The sequence below is a fragment of the Primulina tabacum genome, chromosome 9 (assembly GCF_025594145.1).
Source record: "Primulina tabacum isolate GXHZ01 chromosome 9, ASM2559414v2, whole genome shotgun sequence".
NCBI classification, from domain to species: domain Eukaryota; kingdom Viridiplantae; phylum Streptophyta; class Magnoliopsida; order Lamiales; family Gesneriaceae; genus Primulina; species Primulina tabacum.
In genome coordinates this window covers 33,744,337-33,767,680 of record NC_134558.1, presented here as the reverse complement: position 1 = coordinate 33,767,680, position 23,344 = coordinate 33,744,337, and the positions used below count along the sequence as shown (strand labels likewise).

The 23,344-nt window shown below is 31.2% G+C and overlaps 3 protein-coding genes across 8 annotated transcripts; 1 reads left to right on the top strand and 2 right to left on the bottom strand.

Moving 5' to 3' along the window:
- Positions 1–339: 339 nt before the first annotated feature.
- On the bottom strand, positions 340–2,482 carry LOC142555363 (pleiotropic drug resistance protein 1-like). The gene is made up of 6 exons (XM_075666197.1): positions 2,171–2,482; positions 1,833–2,050; positions 1,520–1,747; positions 1,257–1,428; positions 898–1,152; positions 340–805 (listed from the first exon to the last, which is right to left on the bottom strand). The coding sequence occupies exons 1-6, from the start codon at positions 2,441–2,443 to the stop codon at positions 545–547; spliced, it is 1,407 nt and encodes a 468-aa protein (XP_075522312.1). The 5' UTR covers positions 2,444–2,482; the 3' UTR covers positions 340–544.
- A 6,735-nt stretch (positions 2,483–9,217) lies between these two features.
- LOC142556641 (palmitoyl-acyl carrier protein thioesterase, chloroplastic-like) lies at positions 9,218–11,133 on the top strand. The gene is made up of 6 exons (XM_075668121.1): positions 9,218–9,681; positions 9,805–9,938; positions 10,048–10,161; positions 10,350–10,521; positions 10,612–10,680; positions 10,769–11,133. The coding sequence occupies exons 1-6, from the start codon at positions 9,304–9,306 to the stop codon at positions 11,111–11,113; spliced, it is 1,212 nt and encodes a 403-aa protein (XP_075524236.1). The 5' UTR covers positions 9,218–9,303; the 3' UTR covers positions 11,114–11,133.
- Positions 11,134–12,581: 1,448 nt separating this feature from the next.
- Positions 12,582–19,595, bottom strand: LOC142555362 (CDP-diacylglycerol--serine O-phosphatidyltransferase 1-like). 6 transcript variants are annotated; one of them, XM_075666190.1, is made up of 14 exons: positions 19,210–19,595; positions 18,300–18,346; positions 17,915–18,101; positions 17,567–17,632; positions 17,330–17,389; positions 16,260–16,350; positions 15,747–15,801; positions 15,514–15,593; positions 15,295–15,411; positions 15,100–15,184; positions 13,789–13,880; positions 13,242–13,495; positions 13,067–13,155; positions 12,582–12,934 (listed from the first exon to the last, which is right to left on the bottom strand). In XM_075666190.1, exons 3-14 carry the CDS (start codon positions 18,076–18,078, stop codon positions 12,807–12,809), a joined length of 1,281 nt encoding a protein of 426 aa, XP_075522305.1. In that variant the 5' UTR covers positions 18,079–18,101; positions 18,300–18,346; positions 19,210–19,595; the 3' UTR covers positions 12,582–12,806. The 6 variants fall into 6 exon arrangements, with proteins under 6 accessions (XP_075522305.1, XP_075522308.1, XP_075522307.1 ...); XM_075666193.1 differs by having other exon boundaries at positions 19,397–19,595; XM_075666192.1 differs by lacking the exon at positions 19,210–19,595 and adding an exon at positions 19,163–19,181.
- Positions 19,596–23,344: the final 3,749 nt, after the last annotated feature.

Genomic DNA, 23,344 nt, shown 5'->3' with positions numbered 1-23,344 from the left:
GGATAATGCTAAAGGTACAACCAATATATCGTACTGCGATATTTACAACAATTATATCGTGAGATTTTGTTATTATTAATGTGATTTTATATTTAATTTATCATGAGATTTTGATAAATTAAATTTCTGTATTGATTTTTTTGAATTGTAAGAATTATTGTACAAATTTGGTTGCACGTGTAACATTACTCATTTTCTATCAATTAATATAGCATGAAATCATTAATATATAATTTTTTGTAAATTAATCTATTCGGATCTCATTTCTTTAACAACAATTATTGATAATAGAAATGTATTTTCACGTGCGTCGCACGTGTCTTTTCCTGCTCAAGGAAAAACCAGAATTGTGGACATTTAATAAAAAATTCTAAATTATTGGAACAAGTGATAATGTAATACAGTAATAGTACATATCTAGGAAAGCACACTGTTTAATTGCATAATATGATAAGATTTTCCTATACAAAATCTTGAACTTAGTACACAGAATTTGATAAAGACAAGAGTTGGCAGGCTGGAAAATGAAAGCGAACTGAACTTCTCATCTCCTCTGGAAGTTGAATGTCTTGATGGAATAGGCAAAAATGAAGGTGAAAAGAATGACGAATCCAAGAAGTATAAGGGCGACTGCCGCAATCATATCACGTTCGAATCCAAAGTAATCTTTCAGGTATTGTTCCACTGTTCTACCATCGCCTTCTAGCGTGTCCTGAATTTCTCCAAATTGTGTGATAATTAAACCGTACAAGGTGTAAGCCACGGGAGTAGCCCAGTAGTACCATCTCCACCATATGGGTATTCTCTGTTTTAGGCAAGATGACAAACAATTATTAGTTTTTGTGAACTTGTGATTGTACATGGACTAAAAATTTGCAATGAGGTTTCATGACTTACTGGTCGTGGGATGACAAATCCTGAGAAGAGATTCCAGATTCCGTAGAAGAAAGAAGAAATAACAGCGGCGACATTGTGGTTAGGAGTGACAGCCACGGTCATCATGCCATACAAGACGAAGTACAACAATGAGACGTACGTGAAATATAAGAACCAGAAGAATTTCTCAGCTGTCCAGTCGAATCCCATCATCGAGTAGACAAGGAGACTGTATACTAATGCTTGCACGAAGACGTAAGGAATTTCGATTAAGAACTGCAAACGCGATAAAGAACTTTGTAAGAGAATATATACTTCAGAGGTTGCAGAATTCAAATATGTACCCCGGGTTAGTGGTGCAATAGGCTTTAGCTAATTACCTGTGAGAATGCATATGGTAACGCAGAATACATTCCGGCTGCCTTTTCTCGGTAGAAGACTGTTCTTTCGATAGCCACCACTGGCTGTACTGACGAACTATATTGGAATCCTAAAAAGTTGATTGCAGCATACATGGAACCCATGGCGTTGAATAGATCTTGTCGAGTTTTCCTGCAACAAATGACACGTGACTCTGTTAGCTAAAACGGACTGAAAAATCGTGAAGCGAACATAGATTTATTTCTTTTCACTCCCAACATACCATTTAGAGCCAAGGTCCCAGAACATTGTCCCGAATATGAGGGCGATGAAGGTTGTGAACAAAATTCTGACGGCGGTATAAGGGGGATTCCTCCAGTATGACCAGTGTTGTTTCCACAGGCAGGCCAGGCATTGAACGAGGAAAGGTTGGGAGAATTGGTTTGGGAAATACAGGTCTTTTGTGCCAGGGCGAGGGACACTCAACTCCTTGATTAGGGCCTTGTTCCTCCTGTAATTTTTGCGTTAAAGATTATTAGCATTAATATAACACCATGCTTGATTCAAAAAAGGATGTTTCAAGTAATTATACTAACCCAAATAGTTCTGATTTTTTGTAGTAGTCTGCGAAGTCAACCCCCAAAACAAGTTCTTGTGATGTAGTAGAAACCTCCAACATCCAGGTAGCCGGATTGATACCATCTTTAATCTTTGATACACCTTGAATTCCTTCAAAGTACTTGATCAATTGGGATGAGTGATGGCCTAATGGTCCTACGTATATTTCTTGTCCTCCGCGTTTCATCAAAAATAGCTGCAAAATCAATGTAATAATTAGCAACTGAGCTTGAGAAAAAATCATACTATAATAGTATCTCATGAAAACTAATATTAGATCTTCAAATAAATACTTTCACACTTTAATTTAGCTTACCTCGTCAAATGCTTCAAAAATGTCAATGCTAGGCTGATGGATGGTGCATACGACTGTTCTTCCAGTGTTTACTGTATTTCTTACTGTTCTCATCACAATTGCAGCAGCTCTTGCATCAAGGCCTGAAGTTGGTTCATCCATGAATATGATTGAAGGGTTTGCTACAAGTTCAACTGCAATTGTCAGCCTTTTTCTCTGCTCGGTGGAGAGACCGTTGACCCCAGGCAACCCAACAAGCGCTCCACTCAAGGGGGTAAGTTCCACAAGTTCCATGACTTCCTCGATAAATGTCTGCAACTCAAAGAGAATTCATCTTACTAATCAAGTCTGATTACAAATATTACAAAATGAGGTCTCACTGTACTAACCTTTCTGGTACCTATAAAAGTGTGGATAATAGAAAATTTTTCTCATTGTGAACGGACATTATTATCCTTCATATGTTTACTTATATTATTAGGTAACATACGTGGTAATTTCACATTTAGTCTATTAATTAATAATAATACTAATTAACCACATTTTATGATTATGATTTTGTGTTTTTGACTTTCTTCTCCATGTTCTTAAATATTTGAGTTAATTTAAAAAAAAATACTATTAAATTTACTTAATATTAATATCAATTATTTTTTCATTGTATACTCTCGTAAATTCTATTTTATTTAAGTCTCCCCATATTTATATATTATCAAATAGTACTCAATCATAACAATAATGTCATGACATTTTATTTGTATTTGTAGAATTATTTACATACAAGTATATAATGACAATTACATTGACAAAAAAGTAATCAAATATTAAATAAAAAAGCAATAAACACTTAATTCGAACAAAAAAAATATTTTGCGCTTATTTACATATGTTATCACAATTGATATTTTTTCAGCTTATTTTTGTAAAAAAAAAAAATCAATGACGACATCTATTATATGAAGAAAAAAATAGAGTCAAATGGTACATAGATAAAATTTTTATGAAATTGTTTTAAAAAATGACAAAAATGAGTCAAAAAAGAGGTAGAGCAAAATATTGCTACAAATAATTCTTAGTATAACGTTACCATAACTAAATTGTAAGTTATGTTGGTGTAGAATAAGTCTTTTGTGAGACGGTCTCACGAGTTTTTATCTGTGAGACGGATCAACTCTACCAATATTCACAATAAAAAGTAATACTCTTAGCATAAAAAGTAATAATTTTTCATAGATGACCCAAATAAGATATTCGACCCACGAAATTGATCCATGAGACCGTCTCACAAGAGTTTTTATGGGTGGTGTAATGAGAATCATCAGTTGTGCAAATAATATATACAAATTAGAATTTAAATGAGAGGGAGAAAATAGTTTATAATTAATTTTTTATATTTTATGTTAAAATTCTAAATTTCTAGTTTTGTGATGTCTTTGAATTTGTATAGAGGAATAGATAATTTTATCTATTTACACTTGTAAGACAATTAAATTATGACAATTATATCACTTAAATTAATATGATATAATAAATTTTAAAATATGAAAAAAAAGTTAGATCATTATAAATATAACATTATCATCATTCATCTGGCACCTCTAAAATATTTTTTATTATCTTGAGTCGCAATTTGACCATCCCGATTAATAATTAATAAGAATTGATTATCCATTGTTATTACATCTCATTATTATTTATTATCTTATGCATACCATTTTGTGATGTTAAATTTTATTGTTTCTAATTAACAAAAAAAAGGAAAAATTTGAAGAAATTAGGCACGATACTGAATCTAATTTAAATATAACCTTCTAATATTAATCAATTGAATTGGAAAATATTATTATACTCAAGTAATTATAATTTATTCTAATTCAAATTTATTAACTTTTTAATGTCCAATATATATAGAATTCATTAGTAGTGCACATGATTTTACTTTTCAAACGGTAATAATAAATATTTTAAAATATGAATATATAGTGAAAGCGAATTCAAATTTTCTGTTAATAGCTTCGAACCTTAGCAAATTTAATTCTAAAAAAATGAGTGACACTCAAGATTAATTTAGAGCGGTGTTATTTTTTTCTCTTTTCTGATATATAATAGTGATATTTCAATTATCAATTTAAAGAAATGAATCTTCATTTAATAAAATTGTTGGAAATGAAGTTTTCTTAGTTAACTGCTTTAAGTAAATATATCTAAGGCATAAAAGAGGTTAGAGATGACAACTTTTCCCACGAGTTTGGGACCCTACGGGGAAAACCTGAAACGGGGATGAGATCCTCGATTTTTTCGAGTTGGGGTTCGGGATCGGGTATTTTTTAAAATCTTCGAAGTAGTTCGGGACAGATATGAGCTTACTATCTCCATCTCCAAACTCGTCCCTCCCCGTCATGCCCTATTGTCATCCTTAGAAGGGGTGAATGAAGTATTTATTTATTTTATTTTCAATCCTTATGTTTAAATATATTTTTTTTCCCTCAAAATGTAGTTTGTGTCCATAGGCTTTTTTTAGCTAATGTAATGTTTTATTATTTTTTTATATAATTTATTGACTAACAAAATGTAGGTTTGTGAAAGATTTAGAATTTACGATATTTACGTGGTTATAATTTAGAATATAACTTAAAATGAAAAATTGTTGTCACATGTTCTTAATTATTCCAAAATTATAAGTACTATTTTAGATTTTCAAGATGTAATTTTTATATTTTAGGAACATATTTATCAAATTAATTGATGTAATGAGTAGATAAATATCAACATCATATACTAAAATGTTAATTTCTTCCACTCTTATATTGCTTAATTAATTAAAATATATTCATATAATTCTATTTACACTATCATATTGCTTAATCAACTCAAATCCTTTCATATCATTGTATTTGTATTGTTATGTTAGCTCAATTTAGTACTTAATCTGATAAATCATTATTCCTAATTCTTAAAATTTGTTTTGATCTATCATTTTTCGAACGAAATGTTGTTTGATTGATTAGATCACGTTATGCAAATATTAAAAATATTTTTATTATTAATTTAATTTTTAGTTATTTAGAATAAGGGTTCACTTGCGGATGCACGTGATTTTATACTAGTACCTATAAAAGTGTGGATAGTAGAAAAGTTTTCTCATTGTGAACGGACATTATTATCCCTTCACATGTTTACTTATTTTCATTATTAGGTAACATATGTGGTAATTTCACATTTATTCCATTAATTAATAATTAATACTAATTAACCATATTTATGGTTATTATTTTGTGTTTTTAACTTTCTTCTCCATGTTCTTAAATGTTTGAGCTAATTTTAAATAAACATACTATTAAATTTACTTAATATTAATATCAATTATTTTTTTCATTTTAATAATTTTCGTTCTAAATTTAATATTGATAAATGAATAAACAAAAAAATTAAAATAATCAGTATTATTTTAAAACTAAATAAAATGAATTGAATTGAAAATAAAATTATATTTAATCAAAATTTTAAATTTATTTTGTCAAACTATTACTTTTTAAATGCATGAACAAATATAATATTTTATAAACCTAAATTGTAAATATAAATAATATTAATAAAAAAAGTTAATAAATTTAAATCAGAAGTACATATAAAAGTGTGGACGAAGAATCGTTCATCCACATACATTGGAAGATATGATGCTAGAAAAATATTGTTGTACAGTTGATAAAATGAGAAAGAAATATGTAGAAAGTCAATCAATTTTTTCATTAGTTTTTTTATTGTTTTTAATTAACAAAAAAAGAAGAAAATTTTGAAAAAGTTAAGCACAATATAAATCTAATGTATTGATAGCCTTTTAATAATAATCAATTGAATTGGAAAATATTATTATACTTAAGTAATTATATTTTATTCTAATTCAAATTTAGTAACTTTTTAATGTCTAATATATATAGAATTCATCAGTAGTGTACATGATTTTATTTTTCAAACGATAATAAGAAAAAAAAGAACCTTAAAATAGAAATATATAATGAAAACGAATTCAAATTTTCTATTAATAGCTTCTTTTTCAATTGAGAAATGACATAATTATCATTTACATGCTTACTTATTTTCATTATTAAGTAATATATGTGGTAATTTCACATTTAGTCTATTAATTAATAATTAATACTAATTAACCACGTTTTATGGTTATGATTTTGTAATTTTGACTTTCTTCCCTTATCTTTCTTTCATTCTAATAATATTTAATTAAGTCATATTTCATTAAAAAAATTTATTTATTTGTATATTATATACATATAAATGTGTGGATGATAGAAAATTTTTCTAATTGTTGTAAATAAAGTTGAGTTATATTCATATTTTAATTTATATGTAGCAAATAAGTCATGTCCATGTTTTTAAATATTTGAGCTACTTTTTTAAAAAAACATACTATTAAATTTACTTAATATTAATATCAATTATTTTTTCCATTTTAATAACTTTCTTGGACTTTCATTAAATTCTAAATTAAATTAATTATGTTATTTATTGTTCTATTTCACTATCATTTGAATTCAATGAATTATTAAAAATAAATTTTAATATAATTAGATTTAAAAAAAAAACTTCAAAAAATTATATATATGAAGGACTCATGATAAAGTATCTGAGTGCTTTGAACGAAGAGTCATTCAAATAAATTCTAAATTAAATATTGACAAATGAAAAAATTAAAAATTAAAATAATCATTATTATTTTTAAATTAAATACAAAATTTGAATTGAAAATAAAATTATATTTAATCAAAATTTTAAATTTATTTTGTCAAACTATTAATTTCTAAATGCATGAACAAATATGATATATTATAAATCTAAATTTAATTGTGAATTTAAATAATATTAATAAAAAATTAATAAATTTGAATAAAAAGTACCTATAAAAGTGTGGACAAATGAATCGTTCATCCACATACATCGGATGATGTGATGCTAGAAAAATATTGTTGTACAATTGCTAAAATGAGAAAGAAATATGTAGAAAATCAATCAATTTTTTCATAAGTTTTTTCCCACTAATTTTGATAATAAATAAAATAAATTGAATGATTAATTGTTTTAATTACTCTCATAGATTCTATTTTATTTAAGTCTCCTCATATTTATATATTATCAAATAGTACTCAATCATAACAATAATGTGATGACATTTTATTTGTATTTGTAGAGTTATTTACATACAAGTATATAATGACAATTATATTGACAAAAAGGTAAGCACACATTAAATAAAAAAAATCAACAAACACTTAATTTGAAAAAAAAAATAAAAATTTGAGCTTATTCAAAAATTTTATCACAATTGATACTTTTTCAGCTTATTTTTCTAAAAAAAAAAAATCAATGACGGTATCTATTATATGTTGAAAAAAAAGTAGAGTCAAATGGTACATAGATAAAATTATTATAAAATTGTTTCAAAATATGACACAAATGAGTCAAAAAGAGTAAGAGCAAGATGTTCCTACAAATAATTATTAGTATAACAGTTAACATAACTAAATTGGAAGTTATGTTGGTGTATAGTAAGTCTCTTGTGAGAATGTCTCACAATTTTTATATGTGAGACGAGTCAATTGTACCGATATTCACAATAAAAATTAATACTTTAGAATAAAACTTAAAATGAAAAATTGTTGTCATATGCTCTTAATTATTCCAAATTATAAATAAGTACTATTTTAGATTTTCAAGATGTAATTTTTACATTTTAGGAACATATTTATCAATTAATTGATATAATGAGTAGATAAATATCAACATCATATACTAAAATATTTTTTTCCACTCTTATATTGTTTAATTAATTAAAATATATTCATATAATTCTATTTACATTCTTATATTGCTTAATCAATTCAAATCATTTCACATCATTGTATTTGTATTGTTATTTTAGTTCAATTTAGTACTTAATCTGATAAATCATTATTCCAAATTCTTATAATTTGTTTTGATCTATCTTTTTCCGAACGAAATGTTGTTTCATGGATTTGATCACGTTATGCAAAGATTAAAAATATTTATTACTATTAATTTATTTTTTAGTTATTTAGAATATGGGTTACGTGCGGATGCACGTGCTTTTTTGCTAGTAAATATTAAACGTGAGAACCATGGGAAAAAAAAATTGGTAACCGATTGTAACTTGTATAATTATACACCACCATTATTTTAACTGAAAGTTCTATATATTTTACTTCTCTATTATTCTTTTATAAATCAAATTTGCACTTGAAACACATATTTCATATTTACTGCTGATTATTTCTATTAATTAATAACCTCATTTTTCAAGAAACCAAGCATAAAAGAATTGGTAGATGGATGACTGCCATTTTTTGCTTTTGTTATTTACAATAGCTGCTGTCTAAATCATGTCATATGCATCCAAACCTCTGAAGTTGCATAAATACAAGAAAGTGCGGAAGAATTGATGAGTTTGATATATTCTAATTTTGATGATCAATAAAATAAATAAAAATTGTTTATATACAGTGAAAGAGAGAAGAAGCTTTGGACTAATGGTAGACTCCAAGCAAAGTTGTGGGAACTACAAATGATTCAATATTACAGTTTCTTACCATTTTAGGCACACACGCCTCACACAAGTTAAGATGGGATGAGACATAAAAATCATTATGTAAAATTTTTCATTATATTATATTACAAAATTTAAAACTAATGAAATTATAGTTTTTTCTCTTTAAAAAAATTGAATTGAGTCGTATTATATACATAAATATAAAGTCGGGATTAAATCTAATAGTGAAATTTTTTTGAATTTGCATACAAACTTTGTAAAAATTGAATTTTGTCTCTCCGACTCCAAAGAAATGACTACTTCCAAGTATGAGCATCGGTAACGAAGGTGTTTTGATGGCTTTGTCCACTTGTAGAAGGTCGATCACTGCGAAGCAAAGATTCCACTGCCCATCAATTCTCAAACAATAAACAGTCTTTGAAATATCCAAATTCATAACAAAGTTCCCTTTAAAATCTCAAAAGAACCTTAGCTGTTTCCGCCTACAAATTACTATAAAATCATCAAACAAAACACACACACTATTTCAGCCCCTTCTAGTGGACCAAAGAAATAATAACGACGACAATAACTAATGGCTTCTACCTCATGTAAGGTGGCACCCTTCTGTATCCACACCTCAATCAACAAAAATGACAAGAACACACACAAACACGCACTTCAATGTGTGAAAATCAACGGGTCCAAGAGTTTTTCTGCGTCGAGAATGGATGTTTTAAGCCATGAACACGCGATTCCAATCACTTCTGTTGATGCTACTGAAGAAAACGTACAAGTTCTTGAGCAACAGATTCGACAGAATATCCCTACCAAGAAGCAACTAGTGGATCCTTTTCGACAGGGAGTCATTATCTTGGACGGGGTCGGATACAGGCAAACCGTCGTCGTAAGATCATATGAGGTCGGCCCGGATAAAACCGCCACCATTGAAAGCATTCTTAACTTACTTCAGGTGATCATATATATATGAAGTTTGATTTCAAAAATTTACGAGTAATATTACTCATCATGAGTTTTGTTTGAACTCTATGCTTAAAGAAACGTCTAGCTGAATCAAAAAATCTTGGTGATGTAGGAAACAGCATTGAATCATGTGTGGATGTCAGGCCTTCTCGGAGATGGATTTGGCGCGACTCATGGCATGATGAAAAACAATCTCATTTGGGTTGTTTCAAGAATGCAAGTTCAAGTTGATCATTATCCAATATGGTACTTAAAGCTACTCTCATTTATGGCACAAATACATATATTAATGCTACATACATGACATACAAGTACATAAAATTTTAATATGTATGTTTTTTACAAAATGTAACAGGGGTGAGGTAATGGAAATAGACACATGGGTTGGAGCATCAGGGAAGAACGGTATGCGAAGGGACTGGTTAATCCGGAGTCAAGCCACAGGCCTGGTTTTCGCCCGCGCAACCAGGTGCAAACTCGACCTTTTCTAATATAATATGTTGGTTCTATTGGCTTTTTTAGGACAAAATTTTGTACTATAGGTAGATCTCTGGATGTAAGGCGTGAAATATTCGACTAATGCTTGATCTAAAAGATTTGAATGATATGTAATAAGGTAATCCTAGATTTTGAGTTGAAAAGTTCCGTTTGAAACAGTACATGGGTGATGATGAACCAGCAAACGAGACGCCTTTCAAAGATGCCGGATGAGGTGAGGGCAGAAATCTCACCATGGTTTATTGAGAAGCAAGCAATAGAAGAAGATAGCGGCCCTGAAAAGATAGACAAATTGGATAACAACGCGCGTTACATGAACACGGACCTAAAGGTATAAACAATCTGCCCTCATCTTCTGCACTAATTAGTTGCCTTAGATCATGATCACTAAAGAACCGTGTGTTTCTTCGAACTATCGCAGCCAAAGAGAAGTGATTTGGACATGAACCATCATGTGAACAATGTAAAATATGTTAGATGGATGCTTGAGGTAAAAACACCAAACTTGCCTACTTTTTACATAACGAAAAACGAACCAAACCACTCAATCTTTATCGATGGTTTAACATTTTGTTCAGGCAATCCCAGATGAATTCTTGGAGAATCACCAGCTCTCAAACATAATATTAGAATATAGAAGAGAATGTGGGAGTGAAGAAGTTGTGCAATCCCTTTGTGAACCTCAAGAGTATGAGCTAATAAAAAGTGGAAATATTCACCAATGCTATCACATTGGTGCAAATGGTCATGCTTTGTCATCTCATGAAATCCTTCAAGAAAATGGGCACTTCACACCCTTATCAATTCTTGGGCCATATAGCTACACACACTTGCTTCAAATAAAAGGGGAGTCTAAGAATGAAGAAATAGTGAGAGGAAAGACATCATGGAAGAAAAAACTCACAACTATACCCTTTCCTTAGTCCAAGATTTTTGTTCCACATGCCTATTGTTTCATGTTCATATGTGCATTATTGAGCGACCTAGTTCATATTCTATAAAGTAATATCTGCTAATATTAGTTCTAAAAGTTTAGTGGCACATTTGCCACAAATTATGTACGTCTGCAGCATTTATTTTCACTTGCAGATTAAAATGTCAATCCCTTAGCTCGTGAACACTAAATTTAGTTAAGGGATGACTAAAGTCTAAAGTCAGTATTGGCCAAGTTTTGAACATTATATAACTAATACATAGAATGCAAAAAATGGAGGAGGTAGCTACTTCTTGGTTTCATTAAACGCATTCAACTATCGTTGTTCTAAAGAGCTAGGGATGCATTCGATACGAACATGACTCAAGTTTGACTCGATTATTTTTTGGGTAAGTCAAACTTGGCTCGACCAACTCGATTCTTTTAAGTAACAATTAATCTATAGTCGAACTTAAATTTTGGAGGTATGCTGATATAAATAACCTCCAATTTTTATGAAATTAATTTTGAAAGCATATAGTTAATTACAAAAAATGAGTGTCAAAGTAAGTTAAGTAATGCTAAAAAAAATAATAGAAAAAACAATAGCTCTATATCTATTACTCTTATGATACTTGGCCTATTATTTGAGCTCGACCAGCTCCTGGTCGAGCTAATCGTGTGCTACTCGCAAATGGTTCGATCGGTTTGCTTGCATCACTATTTTTGAACTTAAAGAATTGAGGGGACTTTCCCAAATGGCTTTTTTGCGAGTGTGATCATCTCAAAAAGTCGAACCAGTTTTATATTGGTCTAACTAAATAGTAAATGCCATCAAATTTAGAGTTTGATGCATGAGTTTTTCTTTTTATCTAAAAAATTTTGTTTTCACATTCTATATTACCACCAAGATCTCAGATTTGAGATGACCTCCAATTTGATACCTAATTATATTAAACTATTACTCCAACTAGAAAAAGAAAAAGAAAATCTGTACTCGTTCGTTGCTTCTATCTAATATGATTGTGACATAGTACTTTATTGTCATCTTCCATTAAAAAATTACTTGGACTAAAGCATTGTGGCATTGACAAGAAATTTTTTTTTACATGGCCTTGTGTCATACTTGTTTAAATTAATTTTTAATATTTTTTCGTATCTCTATTCTCCTGGCATATCAAATATACTGAGATCGATTTCAGTTAGTCGATCAATTAAATGGAAAATTTGTCATTTTTTTATGTATATTTGTCTTTTTATAATTTCAATCTTCTATATCTATCAAATTTCCACTATATTCATTTTTTTAGCAATTTAATTTTAGACATTTTTACCAATGACCATCATCATAATTTTACCTAATCAAATTACTAAATAAATAGTACTAGCACGTCTGTTTTTGAATTATTTATGAATTAAAAATTAATTTAATAATATTAAGGTCACACAATCATGTCATAATTGGAAAAAATTCAATGTTAGACCAAACTTCAATTCATCAAATCACCAGTCCTTACAAGCCATGCATGCTTCAATACATTATTTGGATAATGTGAAAAAATGAGACTTTAGAAAAAAAATTAGTTTCATTACATAAAAAATGGTGAGGTCCAACCTAAGAAGAGAGCTTTACAATCAAAAACGTAATTCTATTTATACACAATGTTAATTTACTCTTAAAAAAACCACGACGGAAATGGAACTTACTGTCTCTTTCTCCTCATCAATCGATGCAGTTTCCATGACCACGTGCCTAATGATACTACGAGTCCAACTGCGATAGACGTCCAGAATACGACTAACCACTTGGGCATTGGATAAGGGAATTGTCCTTCAAGACGTGCATAAATTAAGTTAAAATCTCATGTAGTGACAAATGACAAAAATTAACATAATATTTTTGTAATATATCAAAATTTTAAGATAAAAGTTATTTAAAAGCAAGAGCTTGAAGAAAACTCACTATGTCCAAACTTGATGCAGATGAGAAGCTCAACAATGCAGACTGCAAGTGACAGCCAACAAAAGGCTCCCACCTTTTTCATCGGTTTCCTGGGAAAAAAGAGAGAATTTGTTGAGTCAAAGGTGGAAAATCAATACATCTGAATCAGTCAAAAGGCAAGATAGTAGGGAAATACCTGTCTTGAAGATATGAATTGTACTCACGAATAGCTGGTATTGCGATAAGCCACCACAAAACCAAGCGGTATATAATGAGGGGATTTCGTGGTGGAATCCAAAGACAAAACTTGAGAAAGAATGTGTTGAGTTCCACAGTCAAGAAGCCAATGCATAGGCTAAGAACTTGAATGAATCGCAGCGGACCAAGAAAAGGGTGCCATTCATCTTTATCCCATCGTGCTGGTGTAAATTGACCCAACGTTCTTCTGACCTGAAAGTTGGGAGGACAAAAAAGACATGAGTGAAAGTAAATACATGTCACTCATTCAAAATGCAGAAGGTGAAATTGCTCCATTTCCTACGAGTAGAAGTGACAAATTCAACTACTTCTTAAAAATCGTTAAACAGCTATATTTTCATGTGATGAACGGCTTCCATGGATGCAACGATCCAACCCTTTGTGCTTATAACTACATCCATCGCATCTTTCAGTCAAGTATACAGCACTACATCGAAGACGATGAAATAGATTTTTCATGAGAAAGTGTAGCAGATCCAACGTACTTTGCCCATGATGTTTGGCTGGCGGCTTATACCAACCCACTCGTAGGTTTTACCATCGAAGTACCGAACAGTACGCATACCAGCCCAAATACCTGTATAGCAAAGTAGAAACATGTTATACACCATTCTGCCCAAAAACGAGGAACCCTCAGCAACAGAAATCAATCTGCAATGAAAAGGACAGACAAAATATAGGAAAACGATGTAGAAATAGGAGAAAGTTATGAAGTTTGGATGAATCTTCCAAGATAACATGGCACTGAACTTATAACTGTAATAAGCCTGTATCAAAAGAACAATCCAAAATATTTGCTCCTAAAATTTTCTTTTTCACCATTACTCTCTCATTGTGATTGTCATAGGTGATTTTTGTGTCCAATCACTTTGACAAATCCTTGCACTACATTTTATACTTTCTAGGATATGGCACATGAAAGAAGTAAAAACATGTTAGCACCATTTCAAGTTTCTTATTGAAACTAAATAACTTAAGAATTGCCATAATGGTAAATTGAAGATAGAAATCAACCGGTGATAAAAATTGCAAGATGTTGGGAGGATGGTTATGTAGCCATTACATCAATAGCACTTTATTTATTTATAGAGGAAATAACCGGGTTAAATATGACATTTAGTTGGGAAACTCAACTAAAGTTTTCCCCATCTTCCTTGTTTTCATAAATAACAAATTGGGATATATTTATGACCAAAATATCAAGTATCATATTTTAACCGACTTATAGAGTTAATTAGGCATTGAGATTAATTTAAATATAGTGATAATTCAAGACAACCACCAACTTTACTTAATCGCTTCTCTCCAAGCATAATTTTTTGTGTTTTCTCGAAGGAGTTGCGGCTATGCCCCATTTCCCACTCAGAAATATGTTAAGGCACTAAATGTCAATTAAAAGCTAATGTGAGAACTATTCCAGACTGAGGTATATAAATTTTAGCCTTGGCAACACGGGAATATTGAGGATATTGCAATTAAAAAATGATAGTTATATGAAAGTTGGATTAACTGAAACGTGTTCATCTAATAACAGGACAAATTTTGAGTGGTCGCATAGTTACCAATGTTTTCGGAAAAGGGATGGAGATATCTTGAACATGCAAACTTTCAATCACACAGTAACATAACAAATAATAAGAACCCAGGACAAATGACACTCTATGGCTCAGCATATAACGGCTTTCGAAGGAAATGGACTCGAGGTTATGATTAAACAAGCCAAGGATTCATGCATTGCCGAGTAAACTCTTTGCAGACATGCAACATAACCAGGAAGGAAATAAAAAGTTTCATACCAAACCAATTGCAGATTAATATGTCAAGGATAATGCTGTCCCACCAGCACTCGTTGAAATTTGGCAGCATATGGCGAAAAGTAAGCTGGAAAAGGAGAATATTAAAATCAGCTTAATGAAGAAATGCATCTAGTTTTTCATTTGCTCGAAACAGAAGAGAGAAGAAAATGTAGCATGCCAACAATAAAATATGACCTCCATCAACTCAAATCCAATTGAAAGTAACCATAAAAGAGGCTGATTACGGATCATTATAGCTTTCCCCCACCATCCAAGAACATGAGCCAGAACAAACTCATCAAACAGTGTGTCCTAGAAACAAGTAACAAAATGTAGGTCTTTAGCAGCAGGACAATGTTTATTAACAAAATAAAATAAAATCTAAAGGTTTGGGTAAATACAAAGATAACATACATAAACATTCTTAAACCTGCTTGTAGGATTTTCCGGTAAATAAATACGGCAATCAGCACCGTAAGATCTTTCTGGAAGTTCTACATCACGGAAAATGCATATAGATCAAACGATTATTAACAATCAAGTGCAACCAGACTAATAATGATGAATGGCCTGTGATGCCACCATCACAACAAAAAATAGACATCCATTGGTAAAAGGAGAACAACCAGAAGTTCCAAATCCCTTACCGACACCAAGATGGGGGTGCATGTACTTCATAAATCGTCGAGCATCGTCACGCTTCTGGTAAAAAGAAACATAACAGGTGTCTGAATATACTTCACATAACTCTGAAACATTAGCACACATGACACGTACATAGAGCACAATGCCATCAACATATAATTTATGCAGAACCCAGAATCAGTATTCAGTACGCACAATATACTACCATGTTCTATAAACATGACAAAGCAGATGATTGTCTTTTAATCCAACTCAATCTAAAATGCATGTTCAGGTTATTCAGAGCATCGTTATAAAAGATGAAAAATGACCACAACTAACAGAAAACAAGAAGCCCTTTTGGCTTGCCACTGGCAAAACTTGACATGCTCAATATCGATATAATTTCAGAACGAAACTTCAATAGCACTAAGTGTTCCAAATAAAATCCTTGACATTAGAACGAACTCAACTCCGTAAGTGAATAATCTACAGAGGCCAAATGTTAAAGCTGAGAACGCCAGCTAAAGACTAACCTGGAAAAGCAAAAATGTCAATGCAACTAGGTAAATGACAGCCATTCCATGAACGAGCCGCCAAATTGCGGGATGAGGACGAATAAGTACCCTGCAACAAAGATATGACCTGAATCAGCAAATAGACTAAAGAAAGTCTTCGATATAAGTGAAGAGGTCAACAACGACTGTGCTTATCAAAAAAAAAAAGGAGCATCTGTGCCTGCATCTCGTGATGGTGTTCCGTGGATTATTTCATATCATTTAACTGAGTCAATTTGGTGTGTGATAAGACTTATGACAAACCAATGACATTGACAAACCAATTCACTTTGATTAACCACTTTATGTATGTTAGCCCCCCTCTAATTTAATTGACTCGTGGCCTCATTCAAAATAATTTCAATGTATAAAATATACACACAAACACGCATTCATATATGTGTGCGCGTGTGTGTGAGAGGATTTTGAAAATGGATTCAAAGAATTGGAATGCCTTACAACAAATAAAGCATGGGTCCTCAAATTGTGATACTGAAAATATTAATAATATTCATGTTCTCATGTTCCACCTTTAATGATGACAAATACATTTTTATAGAAGAGGAACTCATAAGTGCAAAATTGTGTCAATTTAGAAAGAATCTACAACTAAATCACAAAAGCATTTCCCCAATCACACACTCACATTAGGAAACTTGCCACTGAATGAATCTATTGAATCTAAACCATCTGCATAATGGCCCATGGATGGCAATCCTCTCTCAACCTTAAAATTGATGAGATAAAAAACTGAGATGAGGCAAAGATATTCCCCCTGAGGTAGAAACTAGTGCTTTTATATCTCAACTCCACCTTTAATCCGTCGATAATTCCCATAATCCACCAATAAGGAGATATGTCCATATTCAGATGAGCAAGTGAATAAAAAATAATTGCATGTCCTTTCATTTGCATGACAAATATGCAAACAGCAAACTTACGCAGCAAACTATAACAAACATATATATATCCAAATATTATATTCCCAGGCTTCAAGGTCAGACAGATATAAGATAGGGATAGACGAAGAAAGTTTGACATGAACTTACGTCGAAGGAGCTTGTAACAAGCAATAAGCAAGGAACACTGCAACCATTGCCCATAAGCCCCTACAAAATATATTAGTTAACAGTTGCGACATCTTAAATCACAAAAATAACAAAGAACAGAGGCAATAAAGAGAGAAACTAAGTAATGCACATATGTATACACAGATATACACACCCTGTGTGCGTGGGTAGAAGTATATTAATATATACAAATTTTAAAAAAGGTTAGTAGAAAACCTTTTTACAGAGGTAACGAGATCTCTTTCTACACTGTTTTCAGGATTGAGTGCTCCACTAGCCCACCTGCAAACAAAATTCAAATCAAGAAAATAAAATGGTGGTGGTATTTATTTACAGTTAATCTTCAAATTGTTGAAGATGCTCTACATTTTGTATATAGATTTTTTTTTCAAAATATATGAAGATAAGTGGAAATATTGAAAAACAGGTCCAGCCAATCAACTTAGATTGTCATGAAAATTATATAAATCTTTTAATCAGTCAAGACTTATCCATCAGTTTTCCAGGCTAAACACTAAGGAGTTACAAAAACAAAAGAGACTACCTAAAGACCAATCGACTTACACAAGAAAGAATGCACCAATTAGTAACAATGTGATGGTCCGAGGCTTGTATGCCCAAGCGGTCCATGGATCAAGTTCATCGTCACTGCTCGATGTACTTGTATCGCCTTTTTGATAACCAACAAGATCTCTCCGTCTAGCTCTCCGGTGACCATTAGGTTCCATATCATAGAATATTAGACCTTATCCTTTCCAAAGGAAGAAGGAAAAAATGTAAGTTAAGAGGTGCCAGAACAAGAGAAATGATGTTAACACATCAAACAGAAAAGGGAAATATTCGAATAACATTAGCAAACCCTGTTTGGCATCCTATCCTATACATCAGAAAATCCACACTAACAAAATGGCTAAAAAAGTCTAACCAACTTATCTCAAATTATTCATACCTTTAGAGTATTTGAACTCGAATGCTGAAACACGGCAAAGTAAGTCCCTGTAGATTCAGAGAGAAACAAGCAGACACTAAGTAGAGGAAATCTAAATGGTTTCATCAAAATCAATGACCAAACGATGTAAAAACAAATTAAAGGGGATTAGGAATTTAAGTTCCAAACAGTTGCAATTAATAATAAAAATAATATTAATATTAACAACAATAACCAAGAGACCCAACATTCAAGAATTTCCAAAATGCAACTCAAACTCTTCCTAGCACCAAACCCCACAAATTACTAAAGATTCGATAAATATTTGTGCTAGCTAATACTTATTAGCTGCCAGGTCAAGTAACATTAAAAAAAACCCATAAACAGTAGCAATGTCTGTAAATTAATTAACTTTTCACCACGAAGATTAAAAAAAGATACTGAGGTCACCATCAACACCTAAATTGAACAAAACCCAGAACGATTGGGAAAAGTATTTCACTGCATGCAACGAAAACGCTGAAAAAAACCCAAAAAATTTCAAATGAAGCACTGTTCCCAGAATCCAAGTCTTTTCCTTTCCTAATTGAAAAAGGTTCGAAACCCGAATTAGAAAACATGAAAAAATCACGACCTGTGCATGCGAAAAATCATGTATCAAAAGAATCAACAGAGGAAAAAGAACGGGTAAGACGCATATCCCTTCACATATTCGGGGAAAAACACACACAAAGATACACACATATGGAGAGAGAGAGAGAGAGAACGCGCGCGCGCGAGCTAACAAAAAACACACGTATCAATAGAAACAGAAAACATTTTCTTTCAAATGCTAATGATAAAAGATCAATCATCACAGAGAAATGATTTAGTGAGAGAATAACCAGACACAAAAAGTCAAACTGCAGCACATAATTTCTTCCTCACTCACGCAGAAAGAAGAGCAGAAACACTAGCGAACCCCCCCCCCCCCCCCCCCCCACCCCACCAACCACCCGATTGGATGACGAAACAATCTCAGCCTTCAGATCAAGAATCGAACACAGAAGGAGAGACGATTATCGAAATTCGAAAGCCAGCAAATCCAAAAAGGGATAGAAGACCGGAAATAGATGAACCTGTCTCCACACCATGGAGTAAAAACAGAAGAAAAATTGAAGAAAATCTTTACAAAGAATGATGATCAAAGAAAGGGAAAATTCGAGGGAGCGATATATATACACACACAATCGACATACGGAATACATCGTGGCCACCATTGCAAGGAAGAGGTGGCGGCAGTGATATATGTGTAAGCATACGGTTCGGTCAAAGCAAATTATTATGTATTATGAAGGGAGGAATTTTATTTAATTTGACAACCCCGGAACTGCGATGTGAGGCGGCGGCACCCTTTTTTTTTTATTTTTTTTAAATCATGAAAATTGGATGTAGCAGTAAATTAAAAAAATCAATGCAATAATTTGTAAATCACGTTGATTGATCCGATAAAATACATTGAACAATTTATATATGACCAACTCAAAGCTAATATAACATATAGGAGTGGTATATTGTATCGTACCGAAAATCATATACAATGTATCGTACCAAAAATTACGGTATAAGAAAATTCATACTGATATCGTACCGAAAATTTTAGTACACCGAAAATTTCGGTACGGTATCGGTATATATCTTTTTATACCGAAAAAAAAAACTTTACATTTTAAATTTTTTATAAATTTATTGTTTTAAAATATTATATATTTTAAAATATTTGTATATTTTTTCGGTATTTCGGTATTCCGGTATGTACCGAAATTTTCAAATTGCATACGTTACCGTATCGGAAAATTCGGTATTGTTACCGTACCGTACCGAAATCTTCGCTATATCAAAAATTCGGTATTTTTTCGGTACAATAATCTCGATATATCGAAAATTTGGTATTTTTTCCTCTCCCTAATAACAGAGACAAAAAAAACATCCGAGAAGGTACCAGCAAAAGACTGAGGTAGGGGAATTTTAGTGATAAATTATTACTATATTTTGTAAGTTGTCCAAACAAACGATATGGATTTAAATATTATATGAAGTCCAAAAACATCCAAAATTTTATAGATTCTTTTTAATAAAATTATTGTTTATGAATGTATGTAATAACTATTTTGGAAGGATTATTGTAGAGTGTAACTATTTTCCAATTATCACAAGTTAGAACAAATATTGTGATAAAAGTACGGAACAGCAAGTTGACAAACATTGTTCCATGAATATTTATCCATTTTCACTTATTTAGAAAAATAGAAAGGTCATTTCATAAAAAATTAATAATATTATTAATAATAGTAATATTAATAATAATTAAAATAATAGAAAGTTGGAGGTTTCTAACATTATCGATGATTTGAATAGTGGAATGGTATATTTTGGCAAGTTGTTGAGGTGAAATGTCAATTTTGCATTTGGGTGGTGATGTCTTGTTTTGGACATAATCATAATAAAGTAACTGACTATGTGAGGTTAAGTCGAAATCAATATCGAGTGGCTAAAAAATTAATATTTGGAACTTTGATGTGCATGATAGTTTTTTGTGATTTATATAATTTGATTAAACCAATTTCAAAGTGTTATTATTGGTCTATGTTATACCGAAACTATTGATCTATGTGTTTTTAGCTAATAAATTAATATCTGGGATTTTGATACGCATAAGGGTTTTTGTGATTTATATAATTTGATTAAATCAATTTCAAAGTGTTATCATACGGTCTATGTTATACCGGAATTATTACTCAGGCATGTTCATATGCTACCTAAATAAGCTAAGTAATTCTACGAGAATTTGTCGATATTTCCGATTCAATTTTCTAATTCTTAGATTTTCTATGGGAATAAACTGTTATTCTTGTCCTCTACAGAGAAACATTTCTTCCATGTCACAAGATAAGAGTCATTTCTAGTATTTTTCTTTGATTACAGATCAAGGTGAATCTCTGTCTATCTATAAATCCAAGTCTATTTAGATGCATATTTATCAAACAGTGGCCTCTAAAGGACGATTTTAGTAAATAATCAAATATGATACTTGGGATAAGGGTCAAGCTGATAATTTTTCTTACATCTTCTCCTCCTGGAGCTCAGGTATCATATACGCCCCCAAAATAAAGAGCCTTGAAGACTAGAAGAAAAGCACCTAGACCTAACAAGACTAAGTGAATACCTAAAATTATTGTCATTTTATTTCTATCTTTCCATACATAACCGAAGAATGGAAAAGATTCTTCCAATGTCTCGGGTCCTAAAAGTTAATGATAAACACCACCAAAGCCCAATACTGCAGAGGAAATTAAGTGAAGTACTCCAGATACGAAGTATGGAAAGGTATCTATAACTTCCTCAAGACTATTCTTAGAGAATTTGATTAATTCAATTTCAAAGTGTTATTATTCGGTGTATGTTATATCGGAACTATTACTGTGTGTTAATCTAAGATTAAAATTTGACGTTGAAACCAATTTTTGTTGGAAATTAATGATATTATGGAACGATTGATGGAAGGAAAGATGCCATGATAATTGATATTGATTTGTTCATCCCAACGATTTTCTCGAGACATATCACTTCCAACTTTTGGGATTCAATACTATATATAGAAATTAAAAGGCATGTGTAGAGATATACCTTAAATCCATCGAAATTATATTAAAAAAGGAGTCTTTTCTTAAATCTAGTCTCTTTGTGTGTTATTGTATAAAATGACAAAAAATCCCCACTATTAATATTAACAGAAACTTTATTCCATATTTAACTGCCGCATGTGTTTGCATGTGAAAATTAATTATATCTAAAATTTTGCATTATAAAAATTCTTTTTGTTGGTACATTTATTGCTAATATAATAAGAAATTAACATAATCTCGTATGCGGATGACAATTTTTCTCACGAGTTTGGGAACCTACGGTGAAAACCCAAAATAGAGACAGGGATCCCCGATTTTTTCAGGTTCGGTGATTTTTTAAAATCTCTGAAATAGTTCGAGGTGGGTATAGGGATATTATACTCATCTCCGAACCCAACCCGAAAATAATATTAATAATAAAAATAATAATATTATTATTAATATTAATATTATACTAATAATAATAGATAATGACATGTTTTGGTTCGAGGAATCCCCGTACCTGTCTCGGTCTTGTACCATTAATATTTTTGAAACGGGAATGGGGATTTGATCACGTGGTTTCAAATTCGGGGATTGGGACGGATATGATGGTAGATATGGAATTTGAGAACGGGTATGACAAAACAGCTCTCGCCCCGCTATGTCCCATTGTCGTCTCTAATCTCGTGTAGGAATATGGATTCCCATCAAGCCAAAAATGTCAAGTTTGTTCGAAATTTTGGGGAAACTTGCTCGACTACAAGACTTTTTTATATATAATTGACAGAAAAAATAGTTCGATGATATCCTACTCACAAGATAATCCAACGATTTAAATTTGATATCATGTCGAGTTTGAATGTTAAAATATATGAATCTCTCACATATAAAAGATTTTGAAACAATAGATCAATCTTTAAAATATTTTCCTAGAATATGTTCGAATTTTCCATGGCTATGTTACTAAGTTTTCTATGAATACTGTGTCAATTAAAAACATAACAACTTTTCTATAAATCCTATAAAAAAATTATATATGTCTAATTTAAGTACAATCGTACAACTCCTCAAGTACGAAGAGGGGATCCATGAGTACAGACAACTGCTCTAACAATTGTTTAGATTTTAAAAATAAATGTTTTCCAACAAAAATATGATATTAAATGTAGGAAAAATTTAAAACATAACAATAAAAAAATATTTAAAAAATTAAAATATTTGGGCCCGAAAATATTAATCAAATTATTAAGTCCCATGTGTAAAGTAATATAAAATTAAAGCGATGACCCATATTCATCATAGAGATTCCACATGGCATAAGACAGATTAATTCAGAACTCAACAATATCATATTTATCAGACATCATGACATTGGCCCAGTGTCATTAATATGTTTTACGGACGGTCTCACGAATCTTT